We start from the raw sequence: 20,290 nt of genomic DNA on the forward strand, positions 1-20,290 counted from the left end.
GGAGCTGAGATCCGCCCCTGTGTGCCCAGCACGCTGCCCCAGACGGCCGTGCATGCCTCCCTGCACTCACCATCTTGGCGCTGAAGCGGCCGTGGGCGAGCTCCCCCACGAAGGTGAGCTTGCGGGGCTCCGAGCGGCGCAGCAGGTGCTTCTGGACCCCCCCGATGGCCTCCAAGTAGTCCTCCAGCAACCTGGGGACCGGCCTGTCAGCGCCCACTGCCCGAGGGCCCCATGCCCGGCCCCCCACACCTCAGGCCCAGCGGGCACCGACTGGCCCAGCCCCATCAGCGCGCAGCACCCGCCCCAGCACGGCCTGACGGCGTGCAGTGCTGGCTCACTGTGGCTCGGTCTTGCCGCCCTGGATCCACTGCTTCAGCAGGTACTCGTAGTAGCTGTCGGCCCGGGCGCCCAGGGTGAACACGCCCAGGTGGGTGAAGAGGCCGCTGTGGGTGTTGATGAACATGGGCACCAGCCCGTCCTTCTTCCCCGGCAGGCTGTGAATGTGCCTCGTCACCTCCTCCGCAGCCTCCTGCAGCACAGGGGGGCGGGCTGCTGCAAGGGGCTGGCGCACCCAGGCTGCCTGGGACCAGCCCGCTCTGCTCCGGTGATGGCGGCGAGCTGGCACCTTGGTCGCAACGGCAGACTGCTCCTGCCCTGCGTGGGCTCTGGCCCCACCCGAAGGGTCGGACGAGCAGTCAGCACTTCCCAAGGACCTCCCAGGCCTGGCTGGCGGTGACCACGCTCCTGGCAGGCTCCTACACATCCCTCAGACCTGCCCTCAGTGCAAGAGGGGCCTGAGCCCTGGCAGGTACCTGCTGCCCCGCCACGCTCTACCCGCACACGGGCCCTGGCCCGAGCCCCAAGGCCTCTCCTGCGAGTCCCTGGGGTGTCAGGCCCACCCCAGGAGCCCCAGCAAGGTGCCCTCTGTACACATGCAGGCAGTGGCAGCTCAGGCCTCGCGGGGTGGGGAAAGGTCAGGGTCCCGACCTCAGAGCAGGTCGTCTGCACCTCACGGCAGGACACGCCGCGTCGGACATGGCTGACAGGGTGGAGGTGCTGCCTGCTCCGCCCTCCACTCTTTCAGGAGCTGGCCGAAGACCAGCCCCAACTGGGCCTGGGGCAGCTCATCAGGGCGCTGCGGCCCTGCCCTCCTGGTGCAAAGCAGGATGCTCTGTCTCAGCCTCTGGCCTGCACGCTGCTCCCCTGGCACAGCTGGTTCATTTCAGCCCCATCTCAGGCCTGGCAGCTCAAGAATCCCAGCTTGCTGAGGGAGGGCGCGGAGGCCGAGAGGTGTGTCCAGAGGCAGAGCAGGGTCGAGGAGGTCAAGCCCCACCAACGCCCAACGCCCGGCTCGTCACCCTCTCCAGCTTGGCTTCAAGTCTCAGCGTCCACGGGTGCCTGTGGGCCAAGACAGCCACAGGGGGAAGGCGCATTGCAGACCGCACATCTGGGGGAGCGAGAACTCCTACAGTTCTGCGACAACACAGGTAACCTGATGAAAACCTGGGCAAAGGGGGTCGACCCAGCGGCTTAGGGAGCTGGGTCCCTGGTTCAAGTCCTGGCTCCGGTAGCTTGGAAAGCACGCCAGGTGTGGTGTCCTACCCTGTGACAGGACGGAGGGTGGAGGAGGGCCGAGATGTGGCCGTCCCTCGGTGGGGTATACTTTCTCTTGTCCCACCCCCGCCAGCAAATGCACTTTTTTTTCTGCCTTACCAAAAGAGAAAACAAGGGACCAGCAGTTGGCGTAATGGCTATGTCACTGGACTCCCACGTGGTCGACCATGGTTTGCGTCACGGGCCCGGTGGCTTAAATTCACGCCGGGTGCGTGTGCGTGCGTGCCCAAGATCCCGAGAGGAGAATGGAGGAGAAGGGATTGCGACGTGGCCATGCCCCCTGGGGGGTGATTTCTCACTTTCTGTCTCTCTCTCTCTCACTGTCTGTCTGGCAAGTGCATGCGCCCTATAGCAAAAATCTCTTTAAAAAAAAAAATTACTCAGCATCACATATTAATAGGCTTTTGTAAAAAAAAAAATGAGCATATTAATTGAGCACCCAGCATCGCTGTTGAGGAAACTTGAGACCCACAGGGGCAGGCTCCTCCCACCCTCGAGGACCGCCACCACCACAGGACAGAAAGCGGTGTGGGTGGGGGCAGGCGTGAGAACAGTGAAGGCCAGCTCTTTGAAGCACCCAGAGCCCACTTCCGGCTACCACCCCAGAAGGAACAAGGAAGAGCCTTCGCCCATCAGAACACCCAGGTCGCCGTCCCCGGGGAACTGCCGCGTGCCCGTCGAGGTGAGTGGAAGCCCAGCCCAGTCCTGGCAGGGCAGGCAGGCTCACAAAGGTGGGGAATTCTGCCACCACCTCTCACAGGGACATGCAGAGACATGGCCACCAGCAAACGAGCGCCACAGAGCAACACTGCGACCCCGCGGACTAGAGGTACTCAGCTTGGCGGGACAGGGCCAGGTCAGTGGGGCTGCCGCCCGGCTGGGAGGTATGGGGAGCTGCACGGCCCGGGTGTGACGTGCTCGCAGCTCAGGATGTGCAGACAGCCGTGGGTCTACAACTGCCCGCGTCCCTCCCTCCGCCCGGGGGGGGGGGGGCACATGCACAGGCCCCGAGAGTGTCTGTCAAGCCAGGGGGCCAGGATGCAAACCGGCGTCAGCAGCTGGGACTGGCGCCGAGAAAGGAGCTGAGCCACCGAGCTACACTCCGTATACTTCAACGCCCTGTTCACTACGGGCACTGTCCAGTCTGCTCCCCCCAGGGCTGTCCGAGCCTCGGTCCTTGGGCTCGGGCACTCACGTGCGTGTCGTGTTTTGGGCTACCTCTGGGATGGGGCTTCTCTGGACCAGCACAGGCCCCCTTACGGCCTGTCTGCAGTTGCCAGTGCCGCCAGAGCACAGTGGCGGCGGGTGGGTGAGGGCTCAGGTGGCAGCCGGGCCGCTGTCCTGACCTGCTGCTGGGCTCCTAGGCTGGACACCTGCCCCTTCCCACTTTACCTTGGTCTCTGCACGTGCCAGACAAGGGGCCACAGTATGACAGGCAGCCACAGGCTAGCAGAAGGCGCTGGAAGAGGCGTCAGGGCATCCGGACGAAGGCCAGCGTTGCTCAGGCAGACTGCCCTGCCCCAGGTGGGATCGGGACCTCCAGCAGGGCCATGTTCTGGCAGTGGACTGGCCTTTCCTGGGTGCGAAGGTGCATGGTGCCGGACCCAGGATCTGAGCTGAAGCTCTTTGGAGAGCCTGAGCCAGCTCGGGGCTGTTGGGGTGCACACCTGGTGCCTGGGCCCGGGCCTATGCGCAGCTCACCTAAGAGCCTGCAGGAGGGCAGCTGGCCAGAGCCAAGTGGACACAGGGCTGGGAGACAGTGGGTCTCATGGCATGGGGCTGCCTGCCGGTGCTCAGTGCTCCAGCACCTCGGCATACCTAGCCTGGAAGACCCTCACGGAGCCGAGACCAGCTGGGTCGGGAAGAGACCTGGGTGCTCGACTGAGTGGAGGGGCGGGGCTGCCCAGCCAGCCAGTAGGTCATGTGGGAGGACACGGGTGTGCAGCAGGCCACGGTGTGGAATCTTTCCAGGTGAGAGGCTGAGCAACACCACTGGCTGCAGCGCTGGGCGTGGGCCCTGACAGCCCCGAGCTGGACCCTGCCGGTGCGTCGTGCACCTTCACGCCCAGGAAAGCTCGTCCTGTTGCCAAGCACGGCCACCTGGGGCAGGGGACTCGGCCCTGAGCAAAGCCAGCCCTCATCCCAACGCCCTGACACAGCACATGAACCCACTCTCTGCCAGGCGCTGCCGGGAGGCAGTCATGCCTTTGCACCTCCGACCCAAAGAGAGCGGCACTGGGACAGACGCGCGTCCTGAACGTGGGGCCCCGAGGCGCGCGGGGCCGTGCAGGCTACGGCACCAAGGCGCTGGAGGTGGAGCTGGGTTGGTGAGGGCACGGCGACAACCAGTGCCGAGGACCCGGCCACCTGGCTGAGACGACGTGCTCACGAAGCCACAGGAGGTGGGCGCAGACCCTGCGGGAGACCTCCATCCAGCACCGAGAATCGGGGACTGAGGCCCTGCTGGCAGCAGGCCTGTCCGGGCCTCCCAGCGAACACCGCCCTCCCCACACTAACACGCCACTCTCAGACGCCTCCAGGCAGCCAGAGCACGGGGAGCGCCTCCACACTCGTCAGGAGGCCAGCATCACCTGGGATCACAGCCGGGCCAGAACACGGGCATGGGGGAGAGGCCCCGGGGAACACAGCAGGGCCACGCGGGAGGCACAGGTGTCACCCTGGGCTCTGCACACCGGACACACGCATGTGGCTGAGGCCTGTGCTGCTTGAGACCAGGCTGGACTGTGCTGGGGGGCCTGCGGAGACACCTCTGCTTCTCCCTCACAGAGAAACATCCTTTTTTTTTTTTTGGAGAGGTTTTTGCTATAGGGCACGTGCGCTTGCCAGAGAGATGGAAAGTGAGAAATCACCCCCAGGGGGGATGGCCACACCGCAATCCTTTCTCCTCCATTCTCCTCTCGGGATCTTGGGCATGCACGCACATACAGACGGCGTGAGTTTAAGTCACTGGATCCAGGACTTGAACCGCGGTCGACTACATGGGAGTCCAGCAACGTAGCCATTACGCTAACTGATGGTCCCAGAAACATACTTTTTTAAAAAATTTATCTGAATTGCAGAGGGAACGTGCACTTGCAGAGACAGACAGAAAGCGAGAAAGCGCCTGTAGTGGGTGTGGGCACATCGCAAACCGTGCTTCCACCTCTCCATCCTGCTGGTGTCTGGGGCAGGCACATGGGCGCAGGGAGTTTTTTAAGCTGCCAGGGCCAGGACTTGAACCATGGTCAGCCATGTTGTATCCAACTTCCTTAACCACTAGGCTACACAGTTGGCCCAAAACTTTGTTGTTGTTGTAAATAGGTGCAGGCACTTGCAAGAGAGAGACAGAATGAGACGGAACGTGAACTAACATGCCCATGGCCGACGGCCACACTGCAATCCTTCCGTGCAGTTGGCCGTGTGGAATCCAGTGCCTTAACTAGCATGTCATTACCTAGCCCAAACTATTTTTAAAAAATACAGAACTGCCTCAACTTAATAAAAACTGTAAATGACAAAAAAAAAATCTTAATCACAAAATCTAAAATGCTCGGGAATCACCAAAGCACACCTGGTGCGAGCCCTAGACACCACTGTCGGGGGCGGCGGGCAGGGCACGCCTGGGCGCGGACGGGGCAGACGCACCACTGTGACCCGTCACGCCCTGCAGGACAGAGGGGCCTGTCCTGACGTCCATGGAGCCTCAAGGGCCCACAAATAGCCAAAACAGCCCTGAAGGGAACAAACAGAGCTGGGAAACTCACGCCTCCTGATTCAAAACACACTGCAGAGCAACGGTGAGGAAACCGGCACAGCAGTGGGCCGGCCGTGGCGCGGCGGAGATGCCCTGCCAGGAGCGACCAGAGCCCACGTGGCAGCATGGCCACCTCGGAACGCCAGGCACGGGGGCCGGCAGGCTGGAGGGCCGGGGCAGAGGTCGGGGTGCCTGGGCTGGCGGAGGGCGGACGCCGTCACACAGAAAAAGTGTGGTCTGTCGTCAAAGACGGGCGTGTGCTCCGGCGGAGGCAAACACATCTCACATGTATGTGCGAGCCCTTTTAGATAAGGGCGCCAAGACCATCCCACGGGAAAAGGACTGTCTTCCCTTGCTGCAGGGCACGTGTGCTTCCCACCTGCTGGGTGAGACAGTCTTTTCAATAGGTGGGGCCGGAGCGGGGCTGGAGCCCATCCGGTGCGTGTAAAGGGCTGCCTCCAGGTGGGCCATGGGCCTCGTGGAGGCAAAGACCGCGGCCCTGGGGGCACCTGAGGGCAGGAGCGTCACAACACTGGACTCAGCCATGAACTCCACCCTGATTCGAAAGGCACCAATGACGAAAGGCAAAATAGATGAAGCAGGCCTTTGCAGGTGGTGTGGAGGTTAAGGCGTTGGATTCCATATGGCCAACTGCATGGTTCGAGTCCTGGACATGGTGGCTTGAAATACATGCTGGGCGCATGTGCGTGCTCGAGGTCCCGGGAGGAGAATGGGGCAGGAGGGACTGCGTGGCCATCCCCCTGGGGGGCGATTTCTCACTTTCCCTCTCTGTCACTGTTTCTCCAGCAAGTGCAAGTGTCCTATGACAAATTTTAAAAAATAATAAAACAAGGTAGGTGTGAAATTAAGAAAGTAATAAAATACATTAGATAGGCTTGGCTTGAGTGGAAGCCCTGCCCAGCCAGTCCTGGACGCCTACCTGGAACTTTCTGTCCCCCGTGAGACGGGAGAGCTCCCGGAACTCCAGCTGGATACTCGTCACCTCGGCCACCGTGCTGTCTGAGGTCCAGCGCGGTGGGTGGGCGACACCGGTGCCAATGTTCACGTCCGAGTACGGGATCTTGGAGGGCGTTTTGAAGGCGGGCATTAGCCGGTTCCCAAAGTCTTCCTGGTGTGGGAACAGAGCCGGAGCACGTCAGGCCACCCTCCACGGCAGTAGCGAGGCACGTGGGGGCAGTGGGGCCGTGTCTGCCCACACGCGGGGCCAGGCGGGCTCACGCGGTGCAGAGGTAAGCCATGGGGCCCGCTATTCCTCGCCACCCCTCTGCCGGAGGATAGTGGCTCAGGCCCGGCCCGGCCAGAAAGCACTCACGGCTTTCCGCAGGAAGAGGCTGTCTCCAGACAGGTGGTAAGCGCTCAGGAGCCCGCCCAGGATCCGGATCGTGCTCTCGAATAGGCTCACGTCCACGTCCTTCTGAAAGTCTAGCTTCTGCGACACCCACTTCCTGGCTTCCTCGAACTCTGCGGTATGAAACAGTAAAGGCCGGGCCAGTGGGCGGCGGGGTGGCGGGAGTGCTGGACTCCCACATGGCTGGCCACAGACTGAGTCCTGAGTGCTCACTCTGGTGAGTGCACGTACCCTACAGCAAATTAAAATGAATAATAAATGGGACGAGCAGATAGCGCTTGGTTATGTCACTGGACTCCATCGCTAACCATGGCTCAAGTCCCGGACCTGGTGGCTTGCTTTCTCTTTCTATCTCTGGGCAAACTAAAATAAATAAATAAATAAAGTTAAATAAGATAATTCTTTAGATAACAATCAAGTCATAACGGTTAAGTGGGACCAGTGGATAGCTGAACTCCCACATGACTGACTGAGGTTCGAGTCCCAGACACGGCAGCTTGAAACTCACGCTGGGCGCATGTGCGTGCGTGCCCAAGATCCCGAGAGGAGAATGGAGGGAAAGGAATTGTGGCGTGGCCATCCCCCCTGGGGTGATTTCTCGCTGTCTCTCTCTCTCTTTCTGGTGAGTGCATGTGCCCTATAGCAAAAACCTCTCTCTAAAAAATAATAATAATAGGGAACCAGCAGTTAGCGTAATGGCTATGTCACTGGACTCCCACGTAGTCGACAGTGGTTCGCGTCCCGGACCTGGTGGCTTAAAACACACGCCGGGCGCCCCCCTCCAGGGGCCCCGTGGCTGGGGCTTCCGCCCAGCGCAGCCCGGCCCCCTCCCTGGCCTCTCCGGCGCTGGATGGCCTGGAGGCCGAAAACAAGGTTGAAGAACTTGCAACTTGAGAAGATGATAGTTACCAGCCCTGCATTACCTCAGTGGAAAACAAGAACTACTCTGCCATTCTTAAGGAAGCCAGATACCCAAGGACAACTCACACTGCAGATCCCCACAACACCATTCCTGGTAACTACAAGATGACTGCTGTGCCGCATCAGCTGATAATCATCCCTGCGTACCAGAACTGCTTTCCTGAAACTGCATTCCCTGGAGACTCACCTACACTTGCGGATCTGCAGGAGACCCTCCCTTAATCCAACCCTGAGTGGAGTTTATGCTCCCTATTGCCAAAAACTTTATGAGCTGATGGTTGGAACTCGTGGCCTCTCTCCCTTTACTTGTATGTATCACTTTTTCAGTAACTCTTCTGGAAGACAACTGTATATAGCAGGGATATTGTAATGGGAGAGTGAGACAGGGCAGAGGGACAAACATAGGAAAAAAAATTTAAAAAAAGAGGAAGAGGGAAAAAAAACATATATATATGTGCATAAGCAAGAAAGTAGAAGTGGAATATTATTGATGATAACATGCTTGATTAAGTCACTATGCAGACTATTCTAGATGGGAAATTACATTTAGTACGCTGTGATGATGCTCAGGGAATGAAGGTTAGGTAACAAAACAAAACAAAACAAAACAGTAAAACTATTTGTACCATTAAAAAAAAATAAAAAAGGATATTTGATGGCTGCAGTGAGCGGTATGGGCCCAGCTGGGCTCTACTTTATAGTATGCTCTTTTTACTCACTGGGGTTTATGCCTAAAGTCAGACTTGAGTTCATGTATAGGCATGTGTCAGCTGTGATAACTATTGGAGAGACTTAGACTAATTAAGTTCACTGACAGATCATTTGGGGAGGGGGGAGGCACGGAGGGCAATCGGGGATGACAGGGACAATGTGGGAGGAGGATGGGTCATAACAGAGGGAGGGGGATGGGGAATCTAGGATGGTAAAACAAAAGGCAAGGTATGCAGGACACAAGAATTGGGAAATTATTTGCTGAGAACATATATGTTGACGTGCTTGATTGAGCCAACGCACAGTATATATTGGATGGAAAATTCATTTGAGTGTTGCGATGGGAAAAAAAAACAAGCGCACGTGCCCTATAGCGAATAAACCTCTCCAAAAAAATAATAAATAAACAAACAAACAAGCAAACAGAACCAGCAGTTAGCACAATGGCTATGTCGCTGGACTCCCATGTAGTCGACCGTGGTTCGCGTCCCGGACCCGGTGGCTTAGACTCATGCCAGGTGCGTGTGCGTGCGTGTCCAAGATCCCAAGAGGAGAATGAAAGAGAAGGGATTGCGGCGTGGCCATCCCCCTGGGGGGTGATTTCTCACTTTCTGTCTGTCTCTGTCTGTCTGTCTGGTGAGTGCACATGCCCTATAGCAAAATAACCTCTCCAAAAAACAAAAAAAAAATAAACAAAATGAAATAAATCTTAAAAAGTGAAAATAAAGGTCACAAGGTCAAATGAGCGGCCCCCTCGCGCTCCTGCAGCCCACCCCGTCCCAGCCGCGCCGGTGCCCGGGCCTCCTGACTTCGGCGCTAGCCCCCACTTCTAGGGTGGACCCAAGCCCCCCCCGCGAGGCAGAGCAGAGGCAGCAGGGCGGCTGCTATGGGCACAGCGCTCTCAGAGGCTGAGGCAGCCTCGGCAGCCCTCGCCTGCACGTGAGAACCACAGGCAGGGCCCCGCCCCGGGCTGGGCTATCGGGGCGTGGGAGGTCTGGGGCTGCGGCAGGCCCACGTCTGCCACACGTCCTCCTGCAGCTAGGGGCTGCGGTGACGGCCCAGAGCCTACTCTCAGCTCTTGCAGGGGACGTGACAAAAATACAGCTGTCCTGGGTGTGCCCTGGGCGCCAGACTCAAGAACGGGACTGACCACACCACACCCAGCAGCCCTGCCCAGACAGGACCACACACGGACCCCACGCTGCGGCCTGCATCTCTCGGAGAATGTGGCCTCACTTGGGAAAGGAGCCAGTACCTTTCTTCAAACCCAAAATCCACATGGTGTCCAGGGCGTCAATCAGAGTGAGGCCGAGGCCGAACCACTCGCTGAAGGACCTAGACAGCGGCTTCAGCTCATCGTGGCCCCAGGCGAACTTGCGGTACCCTTTCCAGGCGTGCAGGAAGACCTCGGTCACCCTCTTCTGGCGATAGTTTGGGGGTGCTAGAAGTGGAGGGGACAACCATGGAACAGGGCCTTGGGTCAGAGCAGACAGGGCTGAGGTGGGTGGGCAGGGTGGGAGTGCCGTGCAGTGTGGGCCGGCAGAGGGACCTGAGGGAGGGGCATGGCCCAGCGAGGCAGCCAGGTGTCTGGAGGCCTCACAGGACTGCACTGGGCACCGACCACCTCCCAGGGCTCATCTGCGTCTGCCTCGGCAGGTGTCTGCTAGGGCCACGGGGTCAAAAGCCTGGGAGGAGACACCACAGGCCGCAGACCACCTGCTCCTGCCACGAGTGGTCAAGACAGGACACGGGGCCAGCAGGTGGCGTGGTTAAAGGCACTGGACTCCCACGTGACTGACCACAGTTCAAGTCCTGGACCTGACAGCTTGCCTTCTCCCTTTCTCTCTGTCTCTATCTGTCTGGTCAAAATAAAACATAATAATAAATGGAAATAAATAAATAAGTAGTTATAAAAAGAAAAAAAAAAAAAAGGAGGCATGGAGTGGCAACAGGACCGAGAGTGGGCCCGGCCCTGCCCACTCTCAGCAGCCCTGGTGCCAGGCCCAGGCTGGCCAAGGCCGTCCCCACCCCAGTGACCTGGAGCTTCCGGGAGCCTGGGACCAGGGCCAAGGCCAGGGCCACAGGACAGGACAGGTGTCCTCACCCACCCCAAGGTATAGCCTGGGCCCAAGCAGGCAGACCAGCCCTCGTCCCACAGCCAGGGGTCACAGGCCCAAGCTGCCACCAAGGCTCTGGCAGACAGGACCCGCTGGCACCAACAGGAGGCCCAGGTGCCACGCCAATGGCGGGGTGCACGTCCACGCTCCACGTCTCAGACGCCTGGAAAGGTGAGGGAGGGCGGGGAGGGTCTCACCTGGTCTGTCCTGCATCCTGGCCTCAGCCAAGGAAGGCCTGGCGGGCGGCTCAGCTGTCTTCGAAGGAGGTTCGCTGCCCGGCTCAGGCTCAATCACAGCGCCCCTCCAGCTGGGGACAGGCAGCAATGGCTAAGCAGGCCCGGCCCCAGGGACAAAGGGCAGGAGGGCAGTGGGCCATCAGGGTCGTAGCACCACTGCAGGGCTGGGGCGCAGGGGAGAGGCAGGCCCTGGCTGAGCCAGGCGCACAATCGCCATGGGCTGCCTGGATGCTGGGAAGGCCCAGGGCCCACAGAACGCCACGGAGGAGCGCTGTCTGGAAGTGCCGAGGTGACGGTCACACAGACTAGACTGACCCACACCTGGATGTAGGCCCACCCCGATTTCTCTGCCGAGGATCTGTCTGGGGTCAGCAGGCGAGGGTGGGCAGAGGGACTGCCAATAGCCTGTTCATGGTGCCTGGGCCCAGGCCACCACCCGAGTGTCACCAAGCACCACGGCCCGCTCAGGGCTCAAGTCTAGGGGACTCAAACACAGCGTTTGTGGCCAAGCTGCACCCCCAGCCCCCCACGCACCGCCAGCACAGGCCTCAGCCCAGGCACCAGTCTGAGCACAGCCACTCTCCGGGGCCACACGTGGGCTTCTGGCCTGGCTCTGCGCCAGACGCTGGACAGCAGAGAAGGGAGAGGCCTGAGGGAGCCCTGCTCCCACCACGGCACCGGCTGATGCGACTCAGCCCGGCCTCGGGAGCCTGGCGTGCGGCCATGCCTCTCGCTCTCCTCAGTGTGGGCCAGGGCTCAGGAAATGCTCCCCACCCACGGGCCCGGCTCCTGCGCCCCAACCTGCACATACCAGAAACAGCTGGGCAAGACATGGCAGCCTGTCGCTGTCAGCCTGCCCTCGCCTCCCCGGGGCCTGGAACCACAGGCCTCCCTACCTGATGAGTCGCTGTCACCCCGCCCTCGCCTCCCCCAGGGCCCGGGGCCACAGGCCTCCCTACCTGATGACAGTCCTCTGCACAGCCTCGCCCCGGTGACCATTCCCGGGCGCCTCTCCCCTTTGCCGGGCGCCATCCTGCGGCCCGGCCTTTGTGCCTCTGCTGGGGGCGCGAATCTGCAGGTGGGGTGGGCCCCGTCGGAAATGCTTTCGGGGTTCCTGGAGGAGAACCAGAGTCACACATGAAGGCCATGGAAAGTGCAAGACAGCAGCTCCGAGGGCCCCTCCAGGGCAGACCAGCTGCAGGGCCGTGAGGACACGGCCTTGGGGCACATATGCACGCCTCAGGCGAGGTCCTCACCAGCCATGGAGACCTGACACTCAGCCAGGAGTCATGGCCAAGGGGTGGAACTCCTGCTTGGGGCATGCCCAACCAGCCCGGACCCAGGGCTAACAGAATGGACTGGGGCAGAGGTCAGCACTGGAAGCCAAGCCAGCGGAGCCAGAGGCCTGCTCTTCACCCTCCTGTCCTGACGGCTGCAAGGTCCCTGGTCCCTGGGCACGTGTGTCCCGCCCTGCACCCGGGAGCCCTGGGGGTCCGCTCCCAGACGCATGGCCCACAGCCCCTCCTGGGGCCCAAGCCTCATCAGCTCCCCCATGTCATCCCATAGGCAGGCTCGGTCCCTTCCTCCGTGGCTGTTTCCCCCGGCACTTCTGTAACGTCCTTCCGGATACTCGGACGTGCAGCGGTGCCTCGTCTTGCTTTAAGGAGGGCCCCCCCGGGTCACAGTCCCTGTCGTGGCCTCCCCAGGAGCTGACCCTACAGTACCACCTAGTGCTGTTTCCAGGTTGCAGGAATCAAACCCAAGATGCTGCGTGGCACGAGCGACATCGTTCACCATTGTTTAGCCAGAGGTGCGTGAGCTCCAGGCAGAGAGGGGAGAGGGCGAGAAAGCACCCCACAGAAAGCACCCCACAGGCAGGCCGGTCTCTCCACCTCTCCCTCCTCTGGAGACTTTGGGTATACACACATCTGGGGATCGGGTGTTTTCTTCATCCTACCGGGTCCAGGACTGGAACCACAGCGGCCGTGTGGGACCTGCTCACCTAGCCACCAGGCCACAGCTGCCCCATACCTCACTAAGAAGCCACACAGCAGTTCGAAAGATTCATTTACAGCTCCGACTAAGACGCTCACGCTAGGTCACAGGAGCAGGCGGCGGGGCTGGGGTGGCTGCCCAGCCCACTTCCCCGAGCCGCTGAGCCCAAGACTGGAACCCTGGAGTCGCCTAGCAGCCACTGCACCACTGGCCAGCTGCCCCATCCTTCCTGGACACAGCCCAGAGCCCCTGCAGAGTGGACGCAGCCCCGACTATGTGTGGACAGCCAGGGTAGGACTTAAGCCCACGGCTGATGGGCTCCTTGAGTCCAGTGGGGCCGCCGCACCACTGTCCAGCACCAGCTGCTGGCAATGTGTTAGGTGAGCACACACGTGTTCTAGCTTTTAAAGAAAGATTTGTGCAGGGCCAGAACGTGGCACGGTGGTTAAGGCCGATGGACTCTCAGATGGCCGACTGTGGTTCGAGTCCCAGACCTGGCAGCTTGCTCTTTTCTGTCTCTCTCACTGTCCTTCTCTGGTAAAGTGTTTTTCTTTTTTGAGAGGTTTTCGCTATAGGGTGCGTGCGCTCACCAGACAGACAGAGACAGAAAGCGAGAAATCACCCCCCCAGCAGGGATGGCCACGCCGCAATCCCTTCTCCTCCATTCTCCTCTCAGGATCTTGGGCATGCACACACACGCGCCCGGTGTTTGGGTTTTGAGCGCCCAGGTCCGGGGCTCGAACCACGGTCGACTACATGGGAGTCCAGCAACATAGCCATTACGCTAACTGCTGGTCCCTCTGGTAAAGTTTTTTAAAAATAAAGTTAAATACAGTAATTCTTGGACCAGCAGGTGGCATGGTGGTTGAGGTGCTAGACTCCCACATGGCTGACCATGGTTCGAGTCCCGAACCTGATGGCTTGCTTTCTCTTTCTTTCTCTCTGTCTCTCTCTGGTCAAAATGCAATAATGGTTATAATAAAGAAAAAAGTGAAAATAAATAAATCTTAAAATAAATAGTTAAAATGTGGAGAGCAGCCAATCTGAAAACATGTAATGAAGACACGTGGCCTGTAGCCACCTGCAGAAATGCACTTCCTGCTACTCCTGCAGGGCTGAAAGGCACCGACAGGAAGGACAGTGCCTGCCTGCTGTCAGTGGCACCCAGTACCCTGATACGATACTGCCCAGTACCGGGCTAAAGGATGCCACATGCGACAAAGACTAGAGAAATTATTGGTGACAGTCATTTTCACACCTTCACTCGATTTACATCCAACAACTGGCTGTGCATTCCGATTCCTCCTCCCCATTCTCTCTGCATTCCACTTCCTTCTTCCCCATTCCTTTTGCGTCCCATTTCCCCCTTCCCCCATTCTCTGCCCTATAAAAGAATAAACCTGAGGCTGGTTCTGGTGGCAACTTGTCCATCAGAGAAGCTGCGCCCACTGAACCCTCGCTTTTCTATACCCGCGCGTCTGTGTGTGTTTGTTACTGCGTCTATTTCTAATCCGCAGCCTTCCCACTCAGAGAAGCGTGTTCATGCCGAGCTGGTCCTGGCCGTCTACGTGGGAGTGCAGCGATATAACCACTATGCCCTCTGCTGGTCCCGGCCGTTAAATACAGTAATTTAAAAAATAGAGTGCAGCAGAATGCGTGCGCCCACCATAGAGAGACAGATACAGGAAAGGAGAACTCACCCCCGGGGACAGTCACGTCACAATCCCTTCTCTTCCATTCTTCTCTCAGGATCTTGGGCACACACGCACACACACCCAGCTTGAGTTTCAAGCCACCAGGTCCAGGACTTGAACCATAGCTGGCCATGAGGGAGTCCAGTAGTGTAACCATTACGCCATCTGCTGGTCCCATGATTCATCATTTAAAAAAGAAAAGCCTGCCAGTGGTGTGAAGTGGCTGGATCCCACGTGGCCGGCTGGGCAGTATGGAAAAGCGTGCCAGGCACGTGTGTGTGCCCGAGGCCTCAGACGGGGAAGGAACGACGGCACGGCCTTCACCCTCCCTCTCTGCGGCAAGCACGCACGCCCTCTGGCAAATTTACAAAAAAGGGCGGGCTGCAGGAACGCTGGGTCCCACTGTCCACAAGAGACTCCCTGAGACCCAAAGGCGGAAAATGAAAGCGTGGGAGAGACAGCCAAGCACACATGGCTGGTTAGCATCAACCTGAGTTTTAGTCAGGAAAGGCTCCCAATACAAAGGATGTGAACCGCGTACGGTACGAGGGTCAGCTCGCCAAGTCAATAGAGCGTCTCCACCCACCTGGACACCCCGGCAAGGCTGCCCCAGGCTTCCTGTTTGTACCTGTGCTCTAGAAAGGCCGTCTGAGCTTCCAGGATCAGGACACCTTCTCTGCCGGTCACTTTTAGGGTTTTCTCAATTACTGGGACCAGCAGTTAGCATAATGGCTAAGTCACTGGACTACCATGTAGTCAACTGTGGTTTGAGTCCCAGACCCGGTGGCTTAAACTCACGCTGGGTGCGTGTGCGTGCGTGCCCAAGAGCCTGAGTGGAAAATGGAAGAGAAGGGATTGTGGCGTGGCCATCCCCCCTGGGGGGTGATTTCTCGCTTTCTCTCTGACCCTGTCTGTCTTTCTGGAGCATGCACGTGCCCTATAGCAAAAAATAAAAAAAACCTCTCTCCCTCCAAAAACAATTTTCTTAATTATCAGAAAGACTGCGTGTCCTGACCATAGAGACAGAGAGATAGAGAGAGAAGACGCCTTCCCCGGCCTGGCCAGCACTACCCTCTGTCCTCCGCCCAACTTTCCCGCCAGAAGTTTGGACACGCATGTGTCCAGCATGTTTTCAAGGCAATGGGGCCAGGATTCCAAGCATGGTCAGCCATGTCAGATCCAGCTGTCAGCTCATGGTGTTTAACCACTGCTCGAGGCCAGCGCCAAATCTTCAACTTCACTTAAAAATGAAGCTGGCATTGGCCTTGTGCTTAATTGGACTCCACATGACTGACCGTGGTTTGAATCCCAGCTACGGTGGCTTGAGACACACTCAGAGCACATGTGCATGCGTGCCCGCGCCCTAGGAGAGGGAGAAACGGAGAAGGGACAGGGCCAGGCCCTCAGAGCACACTCGCTCCCCGTGGGCCTGCGCACGCCGCCCTCTAGTGACTAACGGGAAGTGGGATGTGGTTATTTTGAAGAGTTTAATTAACTAATGACCTAATTCACCTAACACAGGACAAGATGTGTATGTGGGAGCCAGCAGGCGGCGTGGGCACTAAGGCGCTGGACTCCCCCACAGCAGTTCAAGCCCGGGACCCGGTGGCTGGCTCTCTCATTTCCCCTTTTTCTTTGGCTCTCTCCCCCTCTGGTCAAATGAAAACAAATAAATAAAGTTTAAAAAGCATGATCCTTTGGGAACCAGCAGTTAGCATAATGGCTATGTCGCTGGATTCCCACGTAGTCGACCGCGGTTTGTGTCCTGGACCCGGTGGCTTAAAACTCACGCCGGGCGCGTGTGCGTGTGTGCCCAAGATCCCGAGAGGAGAATGGAGGAGAAGGGATTGCGGTGTGACCATCCCCCCTGGGGGGTGATTTCTCGCTTTCTGTCTCTCTGTCTCTCTCTGTCTGGCGAGCGCATGCGCCCTATAACGAAAACCTCTCCCAAAACAAAGAAGCCCAGCTGCACCCACCGGCTCCTGCTCCCCTAAGGGCCTCTTTCCAGGCACTGTCCACCCGCAGTCCCGGGGAAGGGCCCCTCCCAGTCTTGTGCCCTCCTCTGAATCAAGGGATGCATGCTTGGTGACAGCGGGGAGACCCTGAGTCACAGCCGGTCACGTGTGTCACCATGGGAGCATTAAGCTCCTGGGGCCAGCAGGTGGCATGGTAGTCAGGGCGCTGGACTCCCACATGGTCAACCGTGGTTTGAGTTCCACATCTGGTAGCTTGCTTTCTCATTCTCTTTCTTTCTCTCTCTGGTCAAAAAGAAGAATAACAATAAATAAATTAAGTTAAATAAATAATTCTAAAAAAAAAAAAAGAAACAAGAAAAATCATTAAGCTCCCAAGAATAAATTCTTGCAGGGAACAGCAGAGGGCATACTGTTTACATTGCTGGACTCCCACATAGTCAACCACAGTTCAAGTCCCGGACCCAGAGGTGTGCTCATAGAAGGGACGTGGTATGGCCACCCCGGGCTGATATCTTGCTCTCTCTCTGCCTCTCTCTCCCTCTGGTAAGCACACACACTTTGTAGCAAAAATCTTTGGGAAAAAAAAAGAAACCTTCAGGCCAGCAGGTGGTGTGCTGGTAAAGGGTGCTAGACTCCCACATGACCATCACAGTTCGAGTCCCGGATCTGGTGGTTTACTTTCCCTGTTTCTCTCTCTGTGTCCTCCCCTGGTCAAATTAAAATAAACAAATAAATAGAGTTATACAAAATAACTCTTGAAAAAAGAAACATACTATAGGAGAGGGTGTGCCCACATGGGTGGTACTGTGGCCCTTCGCTGTGTGTGGCGTCTCCTGGGGCGTGGAGCGGAAGGTGACAGAAGGCCAAGGCTGCCTCTGGACAGCTACACGGGGAGCCTCTCATGGACAGACTCCCGGTGCCGCCTGCCTCTCGCAGGAGTGAGGCAGCCTGATAGCCCTCACTGGCCCCACAGGGATGGGGCTGCCAGAGGGCCCATGCCAACTTGAACGTGTGTCTTCTTTTTTTGAAGAGGTTTTTGCTATAGGGCACATGCACTCATCACAAAGACAGAGGGAGAGGGAACCAGCAGTTAGCGTAATGGCTATGTCGCTGGACTCCCATGTAGTCGACCACGGTTTGAGTCCTGGACCTGGTGGCTTAAAACTCACGCCGGGCGCGTGTGCCTGCATTCCCAAGATCCCGAGAGGAATGCGGTGTGACCATCCCCCCTGGAGGGTGATTTCTCGCTTTCTGTCTCTCTGTCTCTGTCTGGCGAGCGCACACACACCCTATAGCAAAAACCTCTCCAAAAAAAAAAATATATATATAGTGACCATGGTAACCCCTATGTTGTTATTCATATGGCCACACTATAATCCCCTCTCCTCCATTCTCCTCTCGGGATCTTGGGCATGCACGCACATGTGCCTGGCGTGAGTTTAAGCCACCAGGTCCGGGACTCAAACAGCAGTCAACTACATGGAAATCCAGCGACATAGCCATTATGCCATCTGCTGGTCCCAAATGTACATCGTTTAAACCTGATACCAAATTTCCAGTCATGGTCAGTGGGAGTGGCAGGGGTGGGATGGTACCTGCAGGCCTGCTCCCCAGCCTTAGGGTAAAGGTGTAGCTCCTTCTCACGCAGGTGAGGAGGTGAGAACTGAGTTTCTGGGACTATGGGAGGTCCCTGGCCCCTGCGGCAGGAGAGCAGGCCGTGGGGCTGGGCAGATGCTCTCGGGCCCAGCCTGCCCACAGGAGCTCTGGAGGTCACGTCCCCTGCAGGCCCAAGCTGCTCAAGAGCCCCTAATCTATGACAAGGAGAGCACCCCGCCAACACGCCTTCAGCAAGTCACAGGGCCGCTCGAGGACAGGCCCACGGAAGCCCACAGAAGGAGCACCGCGTGGCGAGCGTGACAATGACCGGCACGGTCCCACAGACGCGGGTCCTCGCCGTCCACGTGTGTGCAGAGGGACAACGTGCTGTTTAGAGAGTTCTGCTCTAGGGCATGGGCGTTTGCTGGAGAGACAGAGAGAAAGTGAGACATCACCCCCACAGGGACAGCCATACCACAATCCCCTCTCCTCCATTCTCTCGGGATTTTAGGCGCGCATGCACACACATGCACCTGGTGTGAGTTTTAAGCAGCTGGGTCCGGGGCTCAAACCACAGTCGACCACGTGGGAGTCCAGCGCCATAACCACTATGCCACCTGCTGGCCCCACAAGCAACACTCTTCACATCAATACACCATGGGGCTAGCCTGGGGCCTGGGGCTGAGGTGGCTGCTCCCACACGGCTGGCTGCACCGTCCCAGGCCCGCGCCTCATGGCTTGGAGAATACACTGGCATGCGTGCTCAAGATCCCAGGAGGGAGACAGGGTCAAGGGACTGAGGTGCGATCACACCCCATGTGGGCGTCTCCTCGCCATCTCTCCTCGCCTCCCTCTGGCAAGGGAAAAAGAAAGCAGACGTGGCGGTTGTCGCGCTAGCAGCCCTTGGCGGAAAGCGCTCGAGTGTCTCTTCCCGTACGCTTTTACGCTTTTCCAAACACTCCGATTGTCCCTGAACACCTGAAGCATCCGCAGTTACCGGGGCCAGATGGAGCCTGCGGACTAGGGCCCTGGGGTGTGGCCAGTGTGAGTGCAGTCCCAGGCTGACCGGGCTTCTTGACTCTCTGTGGGAGCCCTAGCAAGACCGCGAGGCCACAGGAGCGCCCCCCGTCCCACAGCCTTGCCGGCAGCAAACAGCCCCGAAGCGTCTTCAGGCCGGTCACCGGTCACTGGTCTGAGATGCTTCTGGAACAGACCGGGGACGAGTGCACGGGCTGGGGCAGTACCTGAGGGAAGACGTCCGCGGCCTCTTCCAGGCTGACCTCGGCCTTCTGCGGCGCTGGCAGGACAGGCGGGCTCTTCTGCTCTCCTGCTGACCTGCCCCTCGGAGCTGAGCAAGACAGTCTGTGTCACTGGAGCAGGCCCCGGGTCCAGAGGTAGGCCGCTTCGTGGGACACCTCCCGCCCCTGCCGCCACGGGGGCATGGAGGCTGCTGAAAGGCCACCAGGAGGGAGCAGGTGGAGGCAAGCAGGCCCTCTGAAGGTGCCAGCGGTCTGCGCCCACCACGCAGCGGTGCCGGCCAGGCCAGGCCGTGCTCCCACCCAGGAAGTCCCAGAAAGTCTGACACCGTGGCAGAAGGGGCGCAGGGCGATCTGAGGCCTGAGGGCATTTCTCCTCCAGCGTCCCCCCAGAAGATGCACTAAGAGCAACTCAGGTGGGCTCTCCCCACCCGGGGTCTGCACCATGGTGAGGGGACTATTAGTTCATGACCCACTGCCCCTAACAGTAGCAGGAAAACGGCCACAGACACAGGAACCTTGAATCAGCCCTGCAGCCCCCCCGACCCGGGGGCCGCCTGGGCCTGTCTTCCCGGAAACATCTGCTGGTGGTAGAAAACTTGGAGACCACCACTTACCCTCCTGTGGAGGTGCCTGGTCTCTGCAAACTCAGACATCAGGACCCAGGCACCCGCACACCCGGCTGGGCCTGACTCTTTCTTCTCCTCTGGCCAAGCCACCTTGGGCCTGCAGGAGCCAGGGCAGCAGGAGCTGGAAGCTGCCCAGTCCACCCCAGGCCCTGGGCTTCCCTACCTTTCCACTGGCCGGCCACATGGAGGTAGGACAGAAGTCCACAGAAGACCAGGAAGAGCAGGAGAAAGAGGATGACGTTCCGCTGTAGTCTGGACAGCTGCTTCCACTTCTAAGGCAGGAGCAAAGAGTGACTTTCTGCTGAAATGAGCACAACCAGATCTCTCTGGCTAACTCATTTGCAGGGAGCACCAGCTGGGCCACCAAGAGGGGCGCGACCCGTCCCCAGGGGGAGGAGCAGGCGCCGGCTCCCGGCCTCCCG

At 58.7% G+C, this 20,290-nt stretch overlaps 1 protein-coding gene across 1 annotated transcript in view; it reads right to left on the reverse strand.

The window, feature by feature from the left end:
• Positions 1 to 20,140, reverse strand: part of MAN1B1 (mannosidase alpha class 1B member 1) — a gene marked incomplete at its 5' end in the record, with an annotated part of 21,686 nt that extends 1,546 nt beyond the window's left edge. The window contains 9 exon segments of the mRNA XM_014582056.2: positions 71 to 191; positions 339 to 529; positions 6,309 to 6,497; positions 6,702 to 6,850; positions 9,625 to 9,810; positions 10,684 to 10,793; positions 11,682 to 11,836; positions 19,228 to 19,331; positions 20,032 to 20,140. Of these exon segments, the coding sequence (XP_014437542.1) occupies positions 71 to 191; positions 339 to 529; positions 6,309 to 6,497; positions 6,702 to 6,850; positions 9,625 to 9,810; positions 10,684 to 10,793; positions 11,682 to 11,836; positions 19,228 to 19,331; positions 20,032 to 20,140 (1,314 nt within the window).
• Positions 20,141 to 20,290: the final 150 nt, after the last annotated feature.

Source organism: Tupaia chinensis, unplaced genomic scaffold, assembly GCF_000334495.1.
Source record: "Tupaia chinensis unplaced genomic scaffold, TupChi_1.0 Scaffold142100_1, whole genome shotgun sequence".
In the NCBI taxonomy this organism is placed as follows: Eukaryota; Metazoa; Chordata; class Mammalia; order Scandentia; family Tupaiidae; genus Tupaia; species Tupaia belangeri.